This window comes from Centroberyx affinis, unplaced genomic scaffold (genome assembly GCF_046629955.1).
Source record: "Centroberyx affinis isolate AG114_WGS23_722 - 3 ecotype Tasmania unplaced genomic scaffold, CSIRO-AGI_Caff_v1 ptg000757l_1, whole genome shotgun sequence".
Lineage (NCBI taxonomy): Eukaryota > Metazoa > Chordata > Actinopteri > Beryciformes > Berycidae > Centroberyx > Centroberyx affinis.
The window spans coordinates 141,857-166,480 of NW_027279369.1; the positions used below are offsets into that span (position 1 = coordinate 141,857).

Genomic DNA, 24,624 nt, shown 5'->3' on the forward strand with positions numbered 1-24,624 from the left:
ATAAGATTTGTTGACGGTAAGCAATGCATTTAAAAACACCAGCGTTATCCTTTAACTGATTTCCTGTAGAGATGAGTGACTGGTGCAACTCCACCAATGTGTGAATGGTCAACAAGACTGTCGCCGTCAAACGGCCAATCAGATTTCTGCATTTCCTAACCAATGTGATTTTGTTTCATGAACAATAGCTCCGTCAAATGTAAATGGCAAATGTAAAATGGACAAGAAGTTGATTGCTGCGATTCAAAGTTTCCCTGTTTTCTACAACTTTTATTCAATGGCTGCATGAATAAATGTCTCAAAAACGATGGTTGGAGAACAGTTGCATTCAGTGTTGGGGTCTATGATATATGATAAGTCATTTGAGTTTTTCTGTTTCTTTTCAGTTAATCCTACTTCATTAGGGTTTGCTAGCTACATTAACTCATCAAGACAATGTAATGTTAACTTAGCTTTAAATTAACTTTTAATTAACATTGCCTTTTACCCTTTACTTTATTGTCTGTTTATCATTTTATAAGTTGGTCATTTTAATGTTATTTTAATACAATATAATGGTTTTAACCCATTCACTGTTTTCATTTATTTTCAATTTTTTCAGTTTTAATCAATGCATTTTATGTAACTTTGAGTTACATTCTATGTATGAATGGTTCTATGAAAAATATATAAAACTGAAACTTAACTTAAACTAATGCTATGAAAGGCAATACCAAAGCAGCAAAAAAATACATGATTTGCCTATTCAAAAGATTGTAGCGACCCATCAACCATGTTGCTCGCAGTGTGAACAGAGTCAGTGTTGACAGTGAACTGTGATTACTTGATAGTCCTAGGCGGATAATGTCAAATCAGTAAGTAAAAATCCTTTCACACTGGCTTTATTCAAGTCTAAATAGCACTGTGGCGACGTTATCTCACCTGCAGGCTCCAGCAGACATCTATTTAAGGTGATGTTTCTCTGGCACATGCTTAGAAGGTCCTCCCCCACATCTGCAATACAAATATCATCCACACTAAGAAACATTGATATTTGTACATGGAATGTCTGTCAGTTGGCTTGACTTTTAAAATAGTTCCAGTCTTTGACCTTTCCCTTCCTGAGATTAATCTCTATCCAAATCCCCTGCAAAGGCCAGAACTGTAGCACAATTATTTGTTAGGGCGCTCTGAATTTAGAATGGGGATTCTATACAGCTCCTCACTGCTACACTGTGGAAAGCACATTTTCACATTTTTTAAAGCTTTAACCCCCTACAGGGACATATTGTTTCATAAAGTGCATCATTTCCTCCTTAACTTCACTACTGACTGTAGACGGTCAATAGAGAAGACTGCTACTATTTTCTATAAGAGAGAAGAACTGAAATGTAATTATCACCGCCCACTACATTGAGCCACTACTGCTTTATATAACGAGAAAGTGAGAAAGGAAGTGTGAAAGTTCCTGGATCAGGCTAATTGTCACTCTAACACCCTTCAACGAGTGGGTCTGTGTTGAGTCACTACTGGGCGTGCTGGGGCCCATTGAACCTAATTAAGTGTTCAGCTGGCACAGAAAAAGGCGTAAATTGGAAATCTTTACGGTCTGAACAAGAACAAAGAGATCGGAAATACGATTTTCTGTCTGTGAAGCATCGATCGAAATGTCAAGGGGATTTTTTGCAAACTTTTTGAAATGTCGCAAAAAATACAATGTTTCCTTGATGGCTTCTTGAATGTCAAACAAATAAATAAATAAATAAATGAATCATCCAGCAGAAAAAAAAGATTTTGTATTAGGCTAGTTTTTGCAGTTTAGTGTCAGCTAATGTTGGCCATATTTGATGGGTCCATCCCAACATCCATAACTTATGGCTCGCACAAATTCACACATACATACTAACACCTGAGACCAACAGCAGATGACAATCATTTATCGTAGTGTAAAAAAGGCAAAGCAGATGTTCAATGAATCTGTTGCACATGTATTAAACAACAACAGTAAAGATACTAGTGGATTGATAATCAAATATATACAGTATATGTGCTTCTGTGGTGATATGATGCAAATTAGACTAATTACAGTGTATTTCCACTGTGTATTTTTATGACATCAGCCTGCCACACGCATAGAAAATAGACTTCAAATCTAGTATTCAAGGGTTTTTCCTTCAATTTAAATTTTGACACTGTTGAGTATAGAATGTTTTACATTTTGCTGTTTATCCTCAACTAATTGTATGCTAGTTAAGCATCCAGGAAGTTTACATGGTACCACTTTATAATAATACTAAATAATAATAAACTTTATTTATACAGCACTTTTCAAAACAAAGTTACAAAGTGCTATACATGGTTGCACCAGGATTCAAATATTTAAGGACTGAGGCAAATAAAATCAGGCAATTAAAATAATACAGAAATAAAATGGAATAGAATAAAAAACAACAACAATAGAGACAATAACAATAACAATAATAAAACAAATAAGACAGATAAGATAATAAAACAGATAAGACATGTTGGCAATAAAAGGGTGTGCTAGAATTAATAAAAGGCTTTTTTAAAAAAGATATGTTTTGAGAAGTGATTTAAAAGATGTCACTGATTCTGTATGTAGAGCAGCCAATCAGGACCCTCTTCAATACAGTTTGATTTTTAGTTTGATTTGATTGGCTCACAGTTTGTCTGGTGAATGTTAAGCCTTGCAGGTGTATGTCCTTAAAAGTAAAGTAGCTCTCTTTAGAGGACTGCACCATTCCTTCTGCTGTGCACTTCTCTCCATGCTGCAAGTATCATTAAAGAGAACACTGAATTGGATGATACTAGTCATTATTTCAATAGGGTCTCTCCACCATATAACAGAAACATGTGCTGAGCCAGACATAATCAGCCAGTGTCAGACCTCTATACGCAGACACCTGAGCACTGCCTCACATTCACCCACTCACACTCCACACTTTCAATCATGTTCTCGCTTTCTCTTTCTCACACAAACTGCTATGAAGGACATCCTACACACATGTTAATTAACACTTTAATTACACTTGAATGTGTCTTTCCTGCCTCCCCGGTGCCCATTAGTTAGTAATCTATCACAGTTAACATCCTGCTCAGGTTTATTTTTGTCATTTAGTAGTTTAGTTTAACGCCCACACTGACTTCAAAATTCTACATGATCTCCAACATCCAGGACCAAACAGCATTGCTTTTATGCGCTATCTGGTTGGAAAATCAAGCACAGAAGACAAATGATAAGCAAACATGAGCATCGTGATGAAGATGATGTCGATGTGGCTTCTTCTTGCTTTGAATAAGATAGTCTGGAAATTAGTTTCTCCAATTTAGCGATAGCACGTGAATGCACCATTCCTCTCTGTCGCACTCAAAAACCCACGCAACAGACTGTACGTCACCACCAGAAAATAGCCCTGAAGAAACGTTTGGTTTATGAACTAAATTCAAACGTCTTCTAAACCTGGGCAGAGATTTTTAAGGTAGGTTTATCACCTGAACGTTTGAATTGGAAAAAACACAAAAAGGAAAAAACGAGCAAAAATTCAAAAATGTAAAAAAAAAAAAGGTAACACTTTATAATAACCATCATTAATAAATGGTAAATTGATAGTTAATTAAACTTTAGTTAATAGTTATTTTACTGTTAACAAACAATGAAATGATCATTAATAATGTTTACTAATTATTAGTAATGCTATAATTGATGTTATTTTATAATTCGTTTGTGTAATATAAAATCATTTGTTTATAAATTATATATTGTATCATAGCTTTTTACCCTTTTTACCGTCTCTTATCAGCTATGATACAATATATAATTTATAAACAAATGATTTTATATTACACAAACTAATAATAATAATTAGTAAACATTATTAATGATCATTTCATTGTTTGTTAACAGTAAAATAACTATTAACTAAAGTTTAATTAACTATCAATTTACCATTTATTAATGATGGTTATTATAAAGTGTTACCAAAAAAAAAAAAAGTATGGTATACTTTGAAAAATGTTTGGTAGTGTATGTTTTGGTAGAATATGCACACAGTGTAGTAAATGGGCTAAAACATGCAAAAACACTGTTATGGTCCTGTAAAAGTTGTTGTATTCATATTTGTATTCAGATAACTCCAGAAGTGGGTGGAGCTTCAAGCGGAAGTGGGTGTAATTTAGACTGAAACCCTTGTAATCATTGCCATTGCTATTGTTGAGATATAAAGCAATAAACTCTTGACAATGACATCAAATATAATGAAGAACAGCATCCTAGATGTTATGCAACCATAAACATAGCACAGCCATAAACGACCATAGTCATAAACAATTAACAGGTGCTGTGTGTTGGTGCTGAGCTGCTTTCAGTGCAGTAATGCCAGTGTTACAGAACTAACAGCAGTACCTCCAGGTTATGTTGTGGCAGCATTTATTGAGTGTAGACTTAGTTCATCACCAGAATGATCCCCTGGACTCCATCTCCTTTAATTAAGTTTGCCTCCACCTCAGAGCCTCTGTAGGCAAGGCACATACACAGTTACACCAACTATGTAGCTGGAGACCACTGGAGACTTAATCAAATGTGCTCTACTTTCTGTTGATACGGTATATAGCTATATGAATCTGTCACACTTAGTGATGAGCCTGTAATTGCTTGTCACACTAAAACAGAGTTCACATATGGAATTCCTTTAATCTTTGGATACTTCAGTCAATATATATTTCCCAAAAACTAAAGAGCCAAGACTAACACTTTCTGGAGGTTACTCCACTGACAATAAAAGACAACTGTAAGGTGATTTGGTAACACTTTACAATAAGGGTCACTAAGTTAAGGGTTAGTTAATGCTTAATAAGCATTAACTAACCCTAAATTAACAGTTAACTAATGTGTAATTTACTAATGGTGTTCGTGTTAACTAAGGTATTCATTTATACATTATTTAATAGTTTATAAAGATGACTATTAAATAATGTATAAATTAACACCTTAGTTAACATGAACACCATTAGTAAATGATTACCAGACACATTAGTTAACTGTTAATTAAGGGTTAGTTAATGCTTATTAAGCATTAACTAACCCTTAACTTAGTGACCCTTATTGTAAAGTGTTACTGGCGATTTTATTAGAATATGGGAAGATTACTTGTTCAAAACTGTTAACACTGCCATAAAATAAAGCCCACTTGAGCGAAAAAGCTCGAAGACTAAGTCTACAAAGTGAAAGTCCCATTCATTATCAGCAGATCTTGTTTGGATTCTTGCTTTGCTGTTCATGTTCATAAATATTAGTTATGTGTCCAGGAAGACAGGAATAACAAATGAGTATACTGTTTTAGGGTGAGATTTTACCTTTAAATAGTGACTGCATGTGTAGCAAGTGAGTACAACAAGAAAATGCAACTGGGGGCTTACTGAAGGTTGCATCCCAATAAAACTCTCAAGGTGACCATCCCCTTCTATCAATCCTTTTCTCCAACCACAATCATTATGGTTAATAATTATATCTGACCCCTCCATGCCTGTATCAAGGATGTGATCGGCACAACACAAAAGACAGGGGGGAAAAGCAAATAAATGAATGAATAAACAAATGAAAATCTTATGTTATTGGTATGTGAACAGAGTGAGCACCTTAAAAGAGGGATCCTACAAAGTGCCACAGACTACCACACAGACCCATAAAGAACCATATTCAATTTTAAATACCAGATTAGTCAAATATCACTGAGCAAAATGCCCTATAAAAAGAGAGAGAATCCAGTACAGTGTTTCACACAGAATTTTGGCAAACTGTGCCAAATGGTGCCCCACATAGATCCCCCCTTAACAGTTAATTAGGAGGGTAGATCCATTATGAATTTTGTCCTTTTGCAAGCAATGCAGTCATGACTACATATTATAAATACAAACAAGCCTATGTTATTGATTAATGCATATATTTATGTTGTGAAGTTATAGTTAGTTGGTTGTTTCTCATCATCTCATCATCTGTTTTGTTTAAACAGATGTAAAGAGTAAAGTAAAGAGTGTAAACATACAGCAAAAAATAGGGTGACTACAGCTGACTACAGGATAGTGTTACATTACTTCTGATTGGCTGCGCAGACTACAGTTTAGTGTTATATGACTTCTGATTGGCTAAGCTGACTACAGGCTAGTGTTACATTACTTCTGATTGGCTGAGCTGACTACAGCTGAATACTACAGGCTAGTGTTACATGAATTCTGACTGGTGGAGCTAACCACCGGCTAGTGATACATTACTTCTAACTGGCTGAGCTGACTACAGGCTAGTGTTACACTAGTTCTGATTTGCTGACATGACAAAAGACTCTTGGGACTTTAATACCCAAAACGCTAGTGTTGCGGGAGGATCAAGCTACAGTACAATTGCAAGAACACAGAAATAGTGACGGAAATTGGCTACAGGCTTAGCTTTAGGAACAAATAACAGATCATTTTAACTTAATTATAATTTCTGTCTAAAATGACATGTGCAAGCTACCAAGGCTGTTAAATTGTATTTCCTACCATAAACCTTGATTCATTTTTTTCCCAGTATTCTCACTAGTGTAATTCAGATTAAGGTATACTATTAGCTGACCCTTAATAACTTTTTATGAGATCAAATTTCTATTCGACGGCACCGTACCTGTGCAGTAAACCGTTTTGGCGACGATCGCCATGACAACGCTGGCCAGGCCTGTTCCCGCCCCCAGCTCCAGCACCGTCGCCCCTCTGAACATGACTTGCTGCGAGAGGATGTAGTCAGCGAGTAGGAACGCTCCTCGCCACACCTGATGAGAGGAAGACAGACGCCATGCCATCTGAACACCAGCCTAAGCTTTAAGCGCTTTTCCAGCATCTATTATTGGGTAGGAAAAAAACAACAAAAACAGCAGGATATAAAACAGAAAGAGCGCGAGGACAAGAGACAGAGAGAAAGAGAGAGATAAGATATTAAGATGAGCCATTGACCGACCTGTTTGCCGACATCCTCCAGGGGCGTGGCCATGGTGTGCTCTGTGAATAGGTGGGATACAAACGTTACAAACACACTAATACATTAACACACTGCACACTCACACTCACTCATAGGCTTGGGCGATATCCATAATTTAATATCGCGATACTGTCTGGACAGAATATTGCAATATACAATATTATTGCGTTTTTTTTTTGTTGTGTTGTATTTTTTTTGGGGGGGGGGGGTTATTCAATATTGCGGGAAATATTGCAATATTCACGAAATATTGCTATATTTCCCGTGATATTGAATATACAATAATATTGAATATCGGCCCAATTGCAGGAGCATGACTTTTTTTTAACCGATCCGTATAATATCTGGAAAATCATGATAACATATGCCAAGCAGTCAAGTTGAAACTCATCAGCTGGGACAGCGGCATAGTTGCTAAACACCACAGATATCCCAAATATCCAATATCCCTCTTAACACAATTCAGGCTGTTGAATTTTCTATTTTGTCCACCCCCTGTATTACATTTTTTGGAAAATATATCACACAAATTCAAATGCATCAAGTGCATCTCTTGAGCAATCAGTTATCGGTATTTACCGCTGAAGCGCACCTCTTTCTGTCAGCATTTCAAACTACATTTTCACATTCCTGTTTTTACTTTTGCGTAGTGTTCAGGAGAGCAAAGATAACATAAAAGCTTCTTACCGATCCTTATAATATCTTTGGAGCGCTGTTTGTCTTCATTCTCCACCTCCTCCTCCTCCTCTTCCTCTTCCTGCACAGTCGTGGACTGGCTGAGGATGATGGGACAGACCTCGTCTCGGTCGCTAGCCTCGGGGGGACTCGTCTTTGGTCTGGGGAATCACAACAATTGTTCGAAATAAGTGGATAATATTAGTAGATAACATTCCACCATATCAACCAAAGCTGTCCTATACATTTTCCTTTGCACAGCCTAGTTTCTAATGCACAAAAGGTTGAACAAAAGTTTGGACACACCTGATTGAATGTACAAATTTTTCATTCTCTTAAAGCCGTTTTGATCTAAAGGCTTCTGCTTACATACTTGAAATCTGTTTCTTAGACAAATATAAATCATGAAGTTGATACCTACATATGAATTTCTTTCCAAAGCCTTTACCTTTCCACCTTTCTATCAAGGCAAAGGAATCTAAAATAAAAGATAGTTTTGATTTGTTGAACACTTTTTTGGTCACTGCATAATTCCATTTATCTTATTTCATAGTTTTGATGGCTTCACTATTATTCTAAAATGTGAAAAATTTGTGATAAATGTGGTATGTCCAAACTTTTGACCGGTAGTGTACATCATTGTATGGCAGCAGTATGTAATGTATAGTTAGTTGAATTTTCACAATAATACAACTTCAGCTTCATTTTATTAATTGCATACTGCTCAATAAAGAACAGATTTGATGTGTACAAAATTATTTTTACCAAACCATGTCGAAGTTTCATAGCACCCAGGTATAACAGAGTGCTGCCAATTCTGACATTTGCTCTTGAAGACAACAGCACTGTGGTAAAAACATGTAAATGGCATATTTAGCTGTTGACTGAAAGAGAGAGATAAGTGTTTTTCCATACCGACGCGTCACCTCAAGGTCTCCGTCCTCATCCAGGACTGGATCCACACCTCCTTCCCCTCCTTCCTCTCCTTCCTCGGCCTGTGCGTCCTCCTCATCTCCCTTTCGGTCTTCCTCCTCTTCTAAACCTTTCCCTGCATCGTTGTCATCTTGCCTCTCACCGTCCCACAAGATCTTGAATTTGGAGATGAAGACTGGAGGGACAGACACACATAGCTAGATATAAGTGAAAACATACAACTTAAATCTGCTTTAGCACATCAAAGGGAAAAGACCCTCCAACCAACTCAAAACTTTTGGAGTTTCAATCCAGCATTACGTACAAATTTTGGTAATTTGACTATTTCTAAATAAAGTATCTAAGTACAAAAGAAAGAACTAGTTTGAAACCACCGCATCATTATTTATTACCTTGTGACATCCAGTTCAATTGGTTAACACCTTGAAATTGTCGCAATTGTTTTGGACAAACTGAGGCTCTGCTAAAACACTGTAATGCACTTAATTGAGACCAAATCACAGCATATGATCTTATAATGAAATGTAGACGCTTTTTGGACAAACGATAGGCAACAATTATGCTATCTAGTGTTTTTATGACACAGAATATTATTATTATTAGAGAGCTTTCTAATTGATGTGGAGTAGGCCTGGAAATTAACAAGTGTTAAGGCATTTTTGCTTTATTTCACTACTTTGGTCGCATTCTCTTATCCATCGTAAACACTTGTCCAGCTCAGTCTTGGGTTTCGAGAAATTTAGAAAGCGAACACCCACCATATACGGTTGGTCCATATACCTACTGTCACCCCATACATATCCCCACTACATACCCCATAACAGCAGTGTTTTATGTACACCTGATTAAACAAATCAAAGCACAGATCCGTGTTCAATTCAATTCAATGCACTGAAGCACTAGAACGTTACCTACTGTTAATGTTTGTAGGGCAGCAGAAGACGTGGCATCAGGTTACTGTTTACAAACCCCATTACTAATACAGGCGAGTTTGGAGCAAATGGTGCAATGTTAAGTGTCACTTCCGTTTTCACACCGGGGGACTGTTGAACTGAGTACAATGCTGCTGGTCTGCTGTCTGTGCATGTCCAAATGACAAACATGACGTGATGTGACATCAGGTGCATTAGAGATCGATTTAATTTCTCTGCAATGACTAATTTTTGATTTTGTGCTTATGTATTGGAAACACTGCATCTCTTAGTCAAAGCCTAGAGGTCATCTTACGAAGCGACTGACTGACTGACTGACTGACTGACTGACTTGAATTTGCCGCTGTTACAGCTTATTGTGCTAAGGCCAGAGGAGGGTGTTGTCTATCACTCTCTGTTACAACACAGGGTGACACATAGCTCCAGCAAGCTTGCCAATATGCAATCATACAGTGTTGTTCTCATACAAAATCTATTCCATAACCAGACATGGTTCAACATTATTGGAAATAACTCTGTTTAAAGCTTCTGATGGTTCAATGCATCAGGACAAGTCAGATACTGCAGTGTTCAGTATGCTGTCCGGCAAGTATATTGTCCAATATGTAGCGAACCCCACCCATGTGACCCAAGTAGGCTAAAACAAACCATAATAGATAATAGCCAATACTATTTCACCCATTCTAAGCAGCTACTGTGTATCTCTACAATGAACTGTTTGTGCGAACCAAAGACCTTTTATCTGTTGGTGAACAACACCACATTATTTTTTTTTTTAATTCTCAGGGTGAGGCTGTTTCCCAAATCTTAACGGACCCTGATGACACAACTGCCCTGACTAGAGAAGAGAAGGGTGTGGCAGTCCATCCCTAAGTCTGTCAGGACAATCTCACTTCCTCTTCGCTTCTCTTCTCACTGACTTGCTCAATAGTAAGAGAGCCCTAGCACTTTTTAGGACAAGTGTCAATAAAGCTTTCTGTATAATAAATAACACATAATTGGAAATGCAGTAATAATTAAAAAAAAGAGAGACATATTAGACATATTATATTATCTTATATTATATTATATTAGATTAGATTAGATTTGCAAACCATTGCTCTGACACTGTGTTCCCGGTTCTAGGCTCCTGTGATTTTTCTCAACAACAATAGGTATCTCATTTTGTTTCTCTGTGAAATTTTTATAGTATTATCTTTAATCGAATGGAACTCACTTTTTTTCTTGGCCAGCATGCCCACTGGAAAAAAGATAGTAATAAAATTGTCTCTTCTGCTTTGTCTCTTCTAGTCTCCAAACAGCTATGGGCTGGCAAACTAACATTACACTATTCAGTTCAATACAATGCAGTTCAATTCAAATTTGTCAGATGCATAAAAACAGGTATAAAAAAACATATACGTAAATATGAAAACACAAAAGTACATAAGACAAGAATATTATCACAAAACAAAATATTTTTTCTGGATATTCAGAGTATCTCTTATATCGGCCTAAATACATTTGAAATGTAAAGGATGGATACTCCTCAGCAGTAAATGATTTTCTTAACACTGGCCCAATTTGTCACTGAAAATACACAGCACAATACAAGTGAAGAGAGAGTCATTTAAGTGTCACCCTCACAAATTATAGAGATCATTTTTCACTTTATTTTGAAAGTAAAAAAAAAGTTTTGAAAGCAAACAATTTTGAAACTAAATTAGTGTGAAAGAGAAAAAAATGTTTTCCCTTTTGGATACTTCTCCTTTGGTCACTATGGTCTTTTCCGCAGCCATGGTATTAAACTTCAGTGTTACGCGGACGACACTCAAATTTACATACATGTCATAAAACTTCTTGCGACTAAATGCCAATAAAACTGAGATGCTAGTTGTTGGCCCGAAAACCAGAGTCCCACAGTTAAAAATCTTGCTGTTACATTCGACCCAGCTCTCTCATTTGACTCATCACAGAGATTTTCCCATAATATCTCAAAGGTCCGTTCCTTGCGTGGATGCTGAAACCCTAATATACGCTTTTGTTTCATCAAGACTTGATTACTGTAACGTCTTATTTTCTGGTATTTAAAACCCTTGTGCCATCAGAATATTAACCAGTACTAGATCACATTACTCCCATCCTGACCTCCCTTCATTGGCTCCCAATTCAAAGACTGACGCTCGTCTGTCGCCCTGCTACATTTTACACTGGCGTTTGTATCTTCGTGTCGCTGGCTTCCACTGAAAATTTTCGGTGGATCTAGTGCTGATCTTGGTCCCTTCAAGGTTTTGCACTGATGGTCTAAGGCTGGTGGTGCCGGGTAGGTTAGGCTATGTAGATTAGGTAGGCTGTCATGTCTTGCTATAATCTGTTTTTGTGTGTCTTCCTGATGTCTTCCCTATATCATTCTGTTCTATGGTCGATTGTTGATCAGTTAGACCTAGTTAGGCACATTCTCTGTACAGTCCTTTGAGACATGCTTGTGATAAAGGGCTATATAAATACGCAAACTTGAACTGGAACTTCGACAGCATGCTGATATCTGTTCTTTGTAAACAGCATGTTCAGCATTTCTATGTTGGCATTGGAACTTACTCATATTTCTGAACCACTGATTGTGAAAGTGCCACTGCTGACTTCTTTGTAATTACTGTATCATCCTGACAACACACCATGGAGCAGTGGTGTTCACCCATGTGCCGTCATGACCCAAGAGGAAGCAGGTGTTTATTCCAACCAAACATACCAGTTGATTTCATTAATGAGTTTCTCCTCTCTGGTTGAAGGTGGGTTAATCAGTGGTATCAGCAGGTGTTTGGTTGCGTTTCCTTGGGTCATGGTACATGGATTACGACCACTGCCGTGGAGGATTGAAGCAAAGATTCAGTCTTTTACCCAGGAAGGACAATTGGAGAGGAGCCTCTTGTTCTCGCCTGTGCACTTCCTTCAGCATTACAACAATGATCTCAACACAAATTACACACCGTCGTTGGCAGGGACGGGCATCGTCATCATCATGTGCCATGGAGAACCGAGAATATGCAGCTTTTCATTCCAACCAAACACTACAGCAGCTGTTTTCATTGATTAGCACACCTTGAGGGGGGAAAATAATCAGTGAAATCCACTGCTATATTGTTTGGTTGGAACAAAAACCTGCGTGGCACATGGTTGCCCATTCCTGCGCTTTATAAATTCTACCTTTTCAGGGATAAATTCAACGTCCAAATAGCACTTTTAGGCTGTCTTTTGGCACAAGGACGCACACTCTTGTCCGTCAGTACAATGGCTTTCCTACCAGCATCTACTGAAACACACAGATAATGTACATAGACAGAGGGTAAATAGGTGCAGGTATGCCTCTTGGACTGTCCCTGGCTCTCACTCCGCCTCCTGACCAACCCTCAATTCCCACCCTGCTGGCCACAAGTATAAAGAAAATGTCACAAGTATTCAAGGGTGGTGTAACATGACACACAGAACTAATGCTTTTGCAGGCTGAACTGAGGTTGAATCGTTGACACATCGAATTGCTCAAGAGGAGTACCATTTTATTTCAAGTCCTTCTGCTGTATTTGCTATTATCTCTCCAAGCCCAGGTAAGACTTACTTTATTTTCAACGTACATTCACAATATGTTTTAGGCTGTTATGTGACATCCTTCATAGATTACCAACTTTTATAAGCAATCAGTAGTTCAATACTGGAGACATATCCAGATGCAAAGTGCTTTGTCTAAATGGCTTGGTAGCCCCCTTACCTGTCCCATGGGCATCCCTACTGAAGAGCAACTAACTAAATCACTATCCCGTACAGGAGTGGGTCCGAGAATCTATCACCTGCTCCAAGATCAATTGCCTGACCCCCTAAATAAGACCAAGGCTCAATGGACAAGAGAACTAGCTCTGGATATATCCCTTTCAGAATGGAAATCATGCTTGATCAACCTGAACACTATGTATAAAGAAATGGGAAACAAATGTATTCATTCTAACATTTTTGTTGTCATTGTCGGTTACGTTTGTAGTTGTCATGTCCTGTCTTTTGCTTGGAAACATTCATCAAAATGTTCATTACAAAAAGAAAATAAGCAATCAGTAGTAAGGAGTGAAAGGGTCAGCACCTTGACAATACACCTAGATGTAACAAAATGTACTTATGATGATGAAAGTGTTGAGCTGAGGAGAACAGATAGGAAGGATAGCCTATATTTTCTTCAAGACATGAGCACACTGGGGCAAGTAGAGGAGGTAAAGAAGTGAGAGGGGGATGCAATTCAAAGGAGATGTAAGGGGAGAGAGAGGTTGTAGTTAGATCATTTAAAAATTCTGTCTGACTCCATTTCAAAAGTGAAAAAATATTTTGTTTACATTCAGAGAGTGACTCTACGAGGACAACCATGGACACTGATGGCGGCGCAAATGGCTATAAGCTCCTCACAGCGGATGGCAGGAGGTTTCAATATTCAGGTAAAATGAGAGCTTCATTCAATAAGGAGATCGCCATCACGCATTTATTAAAGTTAAACTCACTGTGGAAATGTCTAAGCTGTTTGCCAATTCAAGACTTTCAGAATAGCCCTTCAAAATAGCAACAGAATCATGTATACCTCTGAAATAACAATTAATTAATAATTTCAGGTAATGTTTTTTCTTGAAATTAGTATTCTATATAGTATTTTGTAATGAAATCGTTCAATATCCTAGTTACTCACATTCACCCTCATGCTGACAAAACACATAACCACAAGTTCCTCAGATCACTTCATAATTTTTTTTTACATTTCTACTCTTTCTACTCTACTCTTGTGATTCAGTTTATGAGTTGAAAAAGAACCCTCTCAGGGCTGCTGCAGTCTGTCTCGGGCTGCTGTGTGTTCTCCTGCTGGCTGGGATCATAGGCCAGCGAGTCCACTGTGAGTCTACCTTTCTATTATCTTTGCCAAATGTCCTAGTGTTGTTTAGAAGTCACTTGAGATGAGATCATTGTGAGATTCATTGATCCAGGACATTGTTCACCGATATTTCACCTCTTCTGCAGATCGCAATGTAGAGAGAGGCCAACAGAGCAGCTATGATGACATGACTAAACAGAAAGACAACATACAGGAGAACCTGAAGACCACGCTTAAAGACAAAAGGGAACTACAAGTCACCCAAACCCGGCTACAGAAAAATAACGATTACTTGACTAGACAGAGAGACCGATTACGGACCAATAACAATATTCTGACAAAAGAAAGAAACGATCTTAAAATAAGTGAAAGCCAGTTACGGACCAGCAGCAATGCTTTAATGAAAGAGAGAGACCAGCTAAAAAAAAGTCAAGGCCAATTGCAGACTAATAACAATGCCTTGACTAAAGCCAAAGAGTTGTTTGAAACAAATTACAATTCAGTGGTCAAACGGTCCAATGAGTTGCAGACCAATTACAACTCACTGACCAAAGACGAGGACAATTTACACAACAGATACAACAACCTGACCAGATCAAGAGAGCAGTTGCAGATGAGTTACAACTCCTTGATTAAGGAGGTAGAGCAGTTACAGATCAGTCACAACTCCTCCACCAGTGAGAAAGACAAGTTACAGAGCAGGCACAACAACCTGACTAAAGAGACAGACAATTTACAGGCGAGATATTACATGCTTGTGAAAGAGACAGACAACTTGCTGGCTAATTACACTGCTTTGATTCAAGAACGTGACCGGGTGCAGAACAGTTACGACAACGTAACTGCGGAGAGAGGCGAGTTATCGATGAGATGCGACAACCTGACTGCAGAGAGAGACCAGTTACAGAGGGAATTTGAGAGGCTGAATGCAACGACTAGAGGTAAGCAAAAGGAAGCAGAAATAAAAGAATTGAGCATATTTAATTTTGTCAAATGGTTCCTTGTCTGGGGAGAAAGCATTGTTTGGATCTTTGTAATCAACAAACAGTTCAAGAATAGACAGGAATTCGACTTACCACACAATCAATTTTGGAAGTATTTGCAGTTAAGACACCTACTGGTACAAACCTTTGGCTCCCCCTCAATAGCCCCATCTAGTGTTGACACTCTAGAGAAGGTCCTAAACATTTTTGGACTGGGTCATGAAGCCTCTGCCTACTATTCTATGATCCTTACGGCCTCGGATTCCAATATATTGTCCCTTAAATTGACATGGGAAACTGACTTAAATGTATCATTTACAGTGGCAGAATGGGGAAGAATTCTTAAGAATGAGGAAAAAAATGTCAAGGGAACTGCAAACAAGACTGATCCAATTCAAAATCATAAATATAATCTACTGGACGCCATCCAGGCTGCATAGAGTGGATTTGGTTGACAGCTCAGAGTGCTGGAGGTGTCTTGAAAAAGATGGTACTTTAGTACATATGCTTTGGAGTTGCCCAAAAATTCAGGAGTTTTGGTCTGCTATACATATCATTGTGGAAAAAATTATCGGCCTAGATATCCCTTTCTCCCCCAGTCTGTTTATTTTGGGTGACCCCGCTGCATTAAGTGACTTGACTCCACCACTCGCCGACTGGATCCAGACTGCCCTTATGTTAGGACGGAAACTTCTGGTCAAAGAATGGAAAGCCTCCTTGGCACCAGCAACATCTTTGTGGCACACATCTCTTGGTCAGCTGGCTGCCCTAGAACAATTATCATATAGGCCAGTGATTCTCAACCTTTTTCATATCGAGGACCCCTAATTTAGTCCACATTAGGGCCACGGACCCCCATTTAATGGGATTTTGTCTCTCAAACCCAGAATATTTGTATTGTTAGATATGATTTTGTCCAGAATTCCATGACTATCTATATTGTAGGTAGAGAGGTAACAGAGAAACTATGATCAAAACAGTCATTCTTCTACATTCTCTAATTGTGTTAACTTCTTGTGAATGAAATAATGGAGAAGAAGTTTAACAATTCATCAATTCACTGGGGACGCCCTGGAACCCAATCAAGGACCCCTGGTGGTCCCCGGACCCCACGTTGAGAACCATTGATATAGGCTGCTTGATAAGGTGTTAATCGTTAAAAAAAAAAAAAGTTAAAGAATGCCAAATGTGTCCTTTTGTAATAGTTGAGAGCTCTGCTTTCAGAACGTTGTCTAGGTTACGCTTGGATGCTATGTTCCTTAGTTCTATCCCTCATGATTACTATTCTTTCAACAAAGAAGGAACCCACTGAGCAATTTAGCGTTGGGACGTCTTAATAGTGATAAACGTTTAGGCTAAAATTCGGCTACACAGTGGTTAAAAATGAAAGTTTAGTAGATGACTATGACTCCATCTTTGCGGCAAAAACAAAGCATTACGTTGTACATATGGACTTCTCGGGTGCATATTTTTGATATTTACAGCTGTTTATGTGTTGTTTAAATATTTAATAATGTATCTACTGCTTGATCTAAACCTGGGCTATATGAGAGCTAAAGTATAGACACAATATTGAAATCATGTCCAGTGTTCAGTGGGAAGGTGTATTACTGAGAAAGGCAGACTGCTCTTAACACACACAGCAAAAGTGAGAAGTCACATTTGCTGACAATGCCATCTGGTGACAAACTAATCAGTCAACCATCAAAAATTATTTAAAAAATGGTAAAACTCCAAAAGGATGGTAGGGAGCACTGACTTGTTCTCACTATCTATTGACCAATGTATATACTACATTTACAGATAAGACCTGTCTTCCTGGCTGGAAGAAGTTTCAGGATAGCTGCTACTTCCCTTCTGCTGAGCGTAAATCCTGGAATGAGAGCAGACAGGACTGTCAAAGCAAAGGGGCAGACCTGGCAATCATCAACAGCCATGAGGAAATGGTGCGTTTATCTGTGTGCGCTTGCGTTTATATGCATGTGTGCAAGCATGTGTTGCTGTACGCTTGTTCGCGTACCATTGCAATAATATTTTCAATTTTATCTCTCTTCCCTCGAAGACATTCGTTTCTGGTTTTTCTGAAAATAGCGAAGATGTCTGGATTGGCTTGACTGACGAAGGAGTGGAAGGACACTGGAAGTGGGTGGACGGGACGTCACTGACCATAGAGTAAGGGACTGAACTCATACCTCTGCATGATTGTGGAAAAAAACACAATTTCATACTTTCATACTTTGTTGATTTCAATCGTCCAGGGATTGGTAAAGTCATGGAGACAACAGTTAATCTCCTTTTGAATGTCTCTCTGTACTGCAGGTACTGGGCCGCTAACCAGCCCAACAGCTTTGATGGAACGAACCAGGACTGTGTGGAATTCTGGGCCACTGTATGGATGGCAGGGGCTTGGAACGATGAGTCATGCGACAAAGAAGAAAAATGGATCTGCGAGATGTAGATTTCCTATATAGAATGGCCTACAGCTATAGCCAACCGTTCTGGTCAGTGTCTGGTAGAGCAGAGATCTTATTGGACCTCTGTTTCCGGGTAGAACTAATATGATTGTGAAGCACGTTACGGAAAACAAGCACAAATCCTGTACAGACCCACGGTGCGTGTGTTCAATTCAATTCAATTCTATGCACTGAAGCACTGCAACACGGTTATCGGTTAAATAACCAAATTCCACTAACGTTACTTAAACCTGCAATAAGCCATTTCAGACCCGATAACCAACCCTGAAACTAATGTTTGCTATGTGGAGATTTCCTTGAGACATAATGATATAAACCAATATCCACACAGGTGGATATTGGTTTATTGCTGTTCACCTCTTTTCTAAAGCTTGTTGTCAAAATCCGGACAGTTATGAAGCTCCTCCCGGCCCATTCAGTAGCTTTTCATTTTTTAAAACTACCTTGTCTCCTCCCTCGCTGTTTAAAAGCGGCCCTCACCCCCTCCCATTCCTGAAAGAAGTCTGGTAATGGCGGAATCGATGAAGCGAGCGAGTCAACTTGTTAAACTAGTAAACTTGCTGCCTACCTCTTCACTTGTCATTGTGGGACATGTAACTTCAGCGGGAGAAAAATCTGGCTAAGCGAGATGCAGTGTTTCCCATACAGAGGCACAAAATCAAATGGTCAATGTATAGAAGTTGTTCTAAATCGATCTCTAATGCGCCTGATGTCACATCACGTCATGTCTGTCATGTGGAGATGCACAGACAGCAGACCAGCAGCATTGAACTCAATCCACAGTGTCTCCCGGTGTGGAAAAAAAAGTGAAATTTAACATTCCACCATTTGCTGAACTCGCCTGTGTTAGTAATGGGATTTGTAAACAGTAACCCCATAACACGTCTTCTGCTGCCCTACAAACACTAACGGTAGGTAATGTATAGCCCACCTTGTGGTATTTAAAGGAATAGTTCACCCAAAAATGAAAATTGTGTCATCATCTCCTCCCCCTCATGCCAGTTGAAACACAGGTGAAGTTTGTCCATATAACACACAGGGAGGCTGCCAGCACAACTCCATGGCAGCCTTCTCCAAAACAACTGAAGTCAGTGGGGACCAGTTCTTCAGAGTTCCAAAAAAGACCTACAGTATATTTACACCATCATTTAGTGCAAATCGTAACTACAGCTGATTGATTTGCAACAAATAATGGTGTATATGTCTTTCCATTCAGTGCATTGAATTGAACTGAATTGAACTGACTTGAACACATGCACCGTGGGCCTGCCCAGGGTATGTGCTTGTTATGCACCACATGCCTGGAACGAACTTCCAGAAAATCTGAGGTCTGCCTCCACTTTAGAATCTTTTAAATCTGGGCTTAAAACTTTTCTGTTCACCATGGCTTTTCAAGTAATTTAGGGTAACGCTTATCTGCACTGGAATATTTCTTCTTTAATCTTAAACCTGTTTTATCTTTTATATTTTTTTGCACTGTCTTTGTGATTTTAATGCACTTTTTTTTTTAAAGCACTTTGAATTGCCGAAGTGTATGAAATGTGCTATATAATAGTAATTAGTTGTACAGTAGGTGGCACACGTTTCTTTGTCTGTTCAGCCATGGTGGCTATCGCTGCTCATGCCAACTACCCAGTTCTTCCATTTATTTGAAACAAAACCCGAAAATGTAAAACACATCACCTCCTGTGCACCAGAGGATTTTCCTGGGAAAGCCCTACCAGACACCGGGTGTTTAGAACCGCAAATGTAAAAGCTTTCATGAACTGGATATACAATAGGTAAAATCACTACTGTTATACGCATTGGAGATAAAAAATAGCAAAACTGACATTTGCCACGGGTTATTACTTTAACCCGTGGCAAATGTCAGTTTTGCCATGGGTTAAAGTAATAACCCGTGGCAAATGTCACGGGTTATTACTTTAACCCTCACCCCTGCATGCCAAAAATTGGTCATAAAAAGAATAAATGGCTCAAACCTAAATTAAACTAATCCAAATCGACAGAAAATGATGTCCTCACTCCGAAGGTCTAAAACTCAAAAGTCAAACTGGACAGAAGAACAAGTACACACACACACACACACACACACACACACAGCCGTAAACAGCGGGATGTGATTGATCATAAATTAACATGGAAACAACATATTGACTATACATTCCTTCCTTACATATTCCTTACATATCTTACTGTGTGGAATTGTGGGAGTCGACCTTTAAAACGACTATAAATAAATTCAATAGTCTTACTACAAAAAACGAGCCATACGTATTATTAATAAGGCTGGTTATTATGATCACACTAATCCACTATTTATAAAATCCCGTGCTATGAAATTTAATGATTTGGTATATTATAAAATAATGCAAATAATGTTCAGAGCTAGAACAAAGTCACTCCCAGACTGTGTACAAAGGTTTTTTTCAATGCAGGAGTGCAAATATGATTTTAGAGATGTTTGTAAGTTTACCGTGCAAAAAGCTAAAAAGGGATTAAAAGGAGATGTATTTCTATTGTTGGGGTTAAATTATGGAACAATGATAATATAAATTTAAGAATGTGTAACTCGCTTTTGGTTTTCAAAAGAATGGTTTATAAAGCTATTTTTGAGGTTTACAAGTGTGAATGATTTTTTATTTTATTATTATTTTTTATTTCTGGAGGTTAACTCAAATTGATAAGAATGTAGGATAGGCATATATAAACATTATGCTTCTGCCTGTGCCTTTTCAGTCACTACTTAATACATAGATTGTTGATTTTGTTTATACTGCCTAGACTGCTTATACTTATTGTATATTAGATTGTATATTGTATATACTGTTTATACTTATTGTATTGTGTGTGATGACTGAATAAAATACTACTAAAATAAATAAATAAAAAAATAAAAACAGAATACAAACCAGGCTGTCCTACGTGGTTGAGGCGTGTCATAAGGTGCCGTACGTTGGGCAGTAGCAGGTGAACGTCCGACAGCACCGTGTCATAGTGAAAAGTAATCTGGTCCATGGCTGACCAGACATGGCCTCAAGATGGTATGCCTGAAGAGATCGGACACACACACACACACACACACACACACACACAAGTTGACTGTAACCGACACAATGCTATAAAAATACCAGTGGCCTGATATATAATGGGCATGTAATACAAATTGATCAGCTGCTAGGTAAGCGATTTGGCAGTAAGTGTGGTTAGTTAGACCACAGCCATTATAGTGACATGATATGATCTATTGCAGTGATTCTCAACCTTTTGCATATCAAGGACCCCTAATTTAGTCCACATTAGGGCCACGGACCCCCATTTGATGCAATGTTGTCCCTCGGACCCAACTCTGAGCATATTTTTATTGTTAAATATGATTTTGTCCAGAACTCCATGACTATCTGTATCGTAGGTAGAGAGATAACAGAGAAACTATGATCAAAATAGTCAGTCTCCTACATTCTATAACTGTTCTTGTAAATGAAATAATGAAGTTTAACGCTTCATCAATTTGCTGGGGACCCCCTGGGATGCCCTCAAGGACCCCTGGTGGTCCCCGGACCCCACGTTGAGAACCACTGATCTATTGTATCATTACAGAGTTGTTAGCCTGGACACTGTCTTAATTTCAGTGTAAATGGATTTAAAAATGTAAATGGCGAGATCATTCCTTGTTTTTCCTGAGAATCCATGCGTGTACATTATACACTTGTACACTATCATTGTGGCTAATCAATGCTCATTGGCTAAAAGGGTTCATGAATAAAAGTAGCTGGCTCCCATGTCCACACAAGCCATTTACGACATTGTGACCTTGGTATTATAAGGTTCTATCTGACCTTTTTGTCAAAACTGAGTTAGTCGCATGAACCTATTCTATGAGTGCCTGTTGACATATGTGTGGTGTTATTTTTTGAAAATAATGATTCTTGCGTCTTTAATTTCTAAAACAAAAGGACCCATCTCCATTTAACTCAATGGATGCTGAAAATTTTGAAGCTCAATATCTCAGAACTATCCTGAAGGCAGATAGGACCTTATAATTCTAAGCTCAGTGTCTGTGGCTGCAGTTAATTCATGAAATAAAACAAATCAGAATTAAATAAAATCATGGCTCCTGGAGACACCGCTGCTATGAAAAAGTTTGCTACGACTGGAAATCACACTGATGATTTTCATCAGACGTAGCCGGCATGAATTATTCATGAGGTAGGCAAATGGCAGGGTTCCCACACTCCTGGTAAAACTTGGACAAAGTCATGGAACTTTAAAACTGTATCTTCCAGGCCTGGAGAAGTTATATAAAATGCTAAAAGGGAGAGAAGTTTTGGAAAAGTCAAGACATTTTATTTGTGAAGTTAATGATTTTTTTCTTGAATACTGTCAAATGTTACAGAAATCTGTGGCTGGCCCCCTACAATCTAGACCAGTGATTCTCAACCTTTTTCATATCAAGGACCCTAAGTCAAGGTCCACATTAGGGCCATGGACCCCCATTTGATGTGATTTTGTCTCTCAGACCCAAATCTGAGAATATATTTATTGTTTGATATGATTTTGTCCAGAAATTTATGACTATCTGTATTGTAGGTAGAGAGATAACAGATAAACTATGATCAACACAATCATTCTTCTACATTCTCTAATTGTGTTAACTTCTTGTAAATTAAATAATGCTGAAGTTTAACAATTCATCAATTTGCTGGGGACCCACTGGAACCCCCTCAAGGACCCCTGGTGGTCCCCGGAGCCCACGTTGAGAACCACTGATCTAGACAACACTGTTGGATGCTGACTGTTAAAATAATATCATAATCCCTGATTTTAAAGTGAAACACAAAATAATGCTTAGAATTAGCGTGGGTGATGGCTACTTTTTAATACAGTCTCATTCAAATGTGGTCATGGAAATTTGAAAAGGGAAGTTTTGGAATAAGTTTATGTTTTTGTTTTTTTTTGCTGTCTTTGGAAACCGTTTCTGTCTGTGTAACCCATAAAAAGTATGTGGTTAAACATAAAGGGGCATAAGTATCAGAAATTAATCATGCTAAATGATAAATTACCTTAATGGGAATTTTATAGAGCGAATGATGAAATTAACAAAACATTTTAAATCATCACAGCTAGTCACTTGAAAATTTAACTGGTTTCAATCCACATGCCATTGCATCAGTGTTTTTCAATTCATATTCATTTTCATCATCTGAACTTTTATCAGTTCATTTTTGCAACATCCACCCTTCTGGGGCTCGCCTTAAATGATAAATGGCAATTTTGTTGTTTAAATGACAAATAATGAATGATGGTAAGAAGTGATGAATGATAAAAAAAAAAATTTAAAAAAAAAAGCTGTTTTTAATCAAATCGTTTTTGGATGTATCAAATCACGTGACAAGTGATCGCTACATTTTTAGATTCACAAGCATTTCCATCACGTCTATTTTTATCATGTAACTTTTGTTACTCTCACCCCTCATATTAGCTTACCCTAAACTTAACATGTAGGCCACAATGATAAATCTGTGGAATATTACCTGCATAAGTTGGTAATATTATCCCAATATCATTTGATAGGCTATATTGTTGTGAGGACATTGTGGAAATAGCTGTTGACCTACATATGGTGTTGGATATCTGTTGCTAAACCAGAAATTCACCATTAATAATATAAAAATAAATGAGTGTTATTCATTATATCCCTGGTACTATCACCCGTCAGCTCACATGCAGGTGTGTCAACGCTCTTGTTTACATTTGCACGTATTATAGTATTATAGTTTTACTAACTCAGTATATTCACTGAGTAAAAAAACAAACAAACAGAAGAAAATGTTGTTAGCTACTAAGATTACACTATTTTGCTGCACGTATTTTACTGAATTCATTTAGTCCAAACGTGTTTAAATGCACAACCTCAACAAAACAGCATAACCTACCTTTTACGGATAGAAACTACCACACACCGACCGTTAGAAAACTAAATATAGACCAGATAAACTCTGTAGCTGTCAGCTGTCACTACTGTCCTGGTCAGACTGGTGCGACCTCTTAACTCGTCCGGGTTACAAATGGGGAAAGACGCTGCGGGTTCCTGCCTGTGGAAGCATCCAGGGACAATATACTGTAAATTCATTCGCAATATTCAAAATGTGTTTCATGTAGCCAAATGCAAATCGCAAATAACTCAGTTCAATGCGCAGTTACAACTAGGTCGCTCACCCGTGTTTATTTTTTGCACTACCTGAGGTGGCTGATTTGTAATGAACAGTGGTGGAAGAAGTAGCCTACTGAGATATTTAACTTGAGTAAAAGTAGCAATACAACAATGTAAAGATACTCCATTACAAGTAAAATTCCTGCATTCAAAATCTTACTGAAGTAAAAGTACATAAGTATTGGCAGCAAAATGTACTTAGAGTATCAAAGTAAACGTACTCATTATGCAAACTGTCCCCATTTAGAGAGTTATATTTTTCATAAATTGTTGGAATATTAATACTAATTTATTGACGTACATGTACATGTAAGCAGCATTTTAAAGTTGTCAACGTGAAGCTAATCTTAACAATTTAGCTATACTTTTGGGTAGTGTAATCTATAACAATGCTATTTTATAGTTATTTTATAAAGATGATCAAATGTTTTAAATATAAAATATTGATCTGAAAAGTAACTATAGCTGTGAAATAAATGTAATGTAAAAAGTACAATATTTCCCTCTAAAATGTAGTGGATATGTACAAAG

The 24,624-nt window shown here is 37.9% G+C and overlaps 2 protein-coding genes across 2 annotated transcripts in view; one reads left to right on the forward strand and one right to left on the reverse strand.

The window, feature by feature from the left end:
• Positions 1-23,919, reverse strand: part of mettl22 (methyltransferase 22, Kin17 lysine) — a 31,549-nt gene extending 7,630 nt beyond the window's left edge. Inside the window, exons 1-7 of the mRNA XM_071520006.1 lie at positions 23,816-23,919; positions 20,792-20,929; positions 8,597-8,789; positions 7,694-7,842; positions 6,986-7,026; positions 6,656-6,800; positions 922-993 (exon numbers count right to left, since the gene is read on the reverse strand). Coding sequence (XP_071376107.1) covers positions 922-993; positions 6,656-6,800; positions 6,986-7,026; positions 7,694-7,842; positions 8,597-8,789; positions 20,792-20,897 — 706 coding nt within the window. The 5' untranslated portion in view covers positions 20,898-20,929; positions 23,816-23,919. The remainder of the gene's footprint in view (positions 1-921; positions 994-6,655; positions 6,801-6,985; positions 7,027-7,693; positions 7,843-8,596; positions 8,790-20,791; positions 20,930-23,815) is intronic.
• LOC139644584 (CD209 antigen-like) lies at positions 13,061-19,351 on the forward strand. The gene is made up of 7 exons (XM_071520005.1): positions 13,061-13,127; positions 13,905-13,997; positions 14,345-14,443; positions 14,569-15,363; positions 17,209-17,351; positions 17,468-17,577; positions 17,725-19,351. Exons 2-7 carry the CDS (start codon positions 13,928-13,930, stop codon positions 17,861-17,863), a joined length of 1,356 nt encoding a protein of 451 aa, XP_071376106.1. The 5' UTR covers positions 13,061-13,127; positions 13,905-13,927; the 3' UTR covers positions 17,864-19,351.
• Positions 23,920-24,624: the final 705 nt, after the last annotated feature.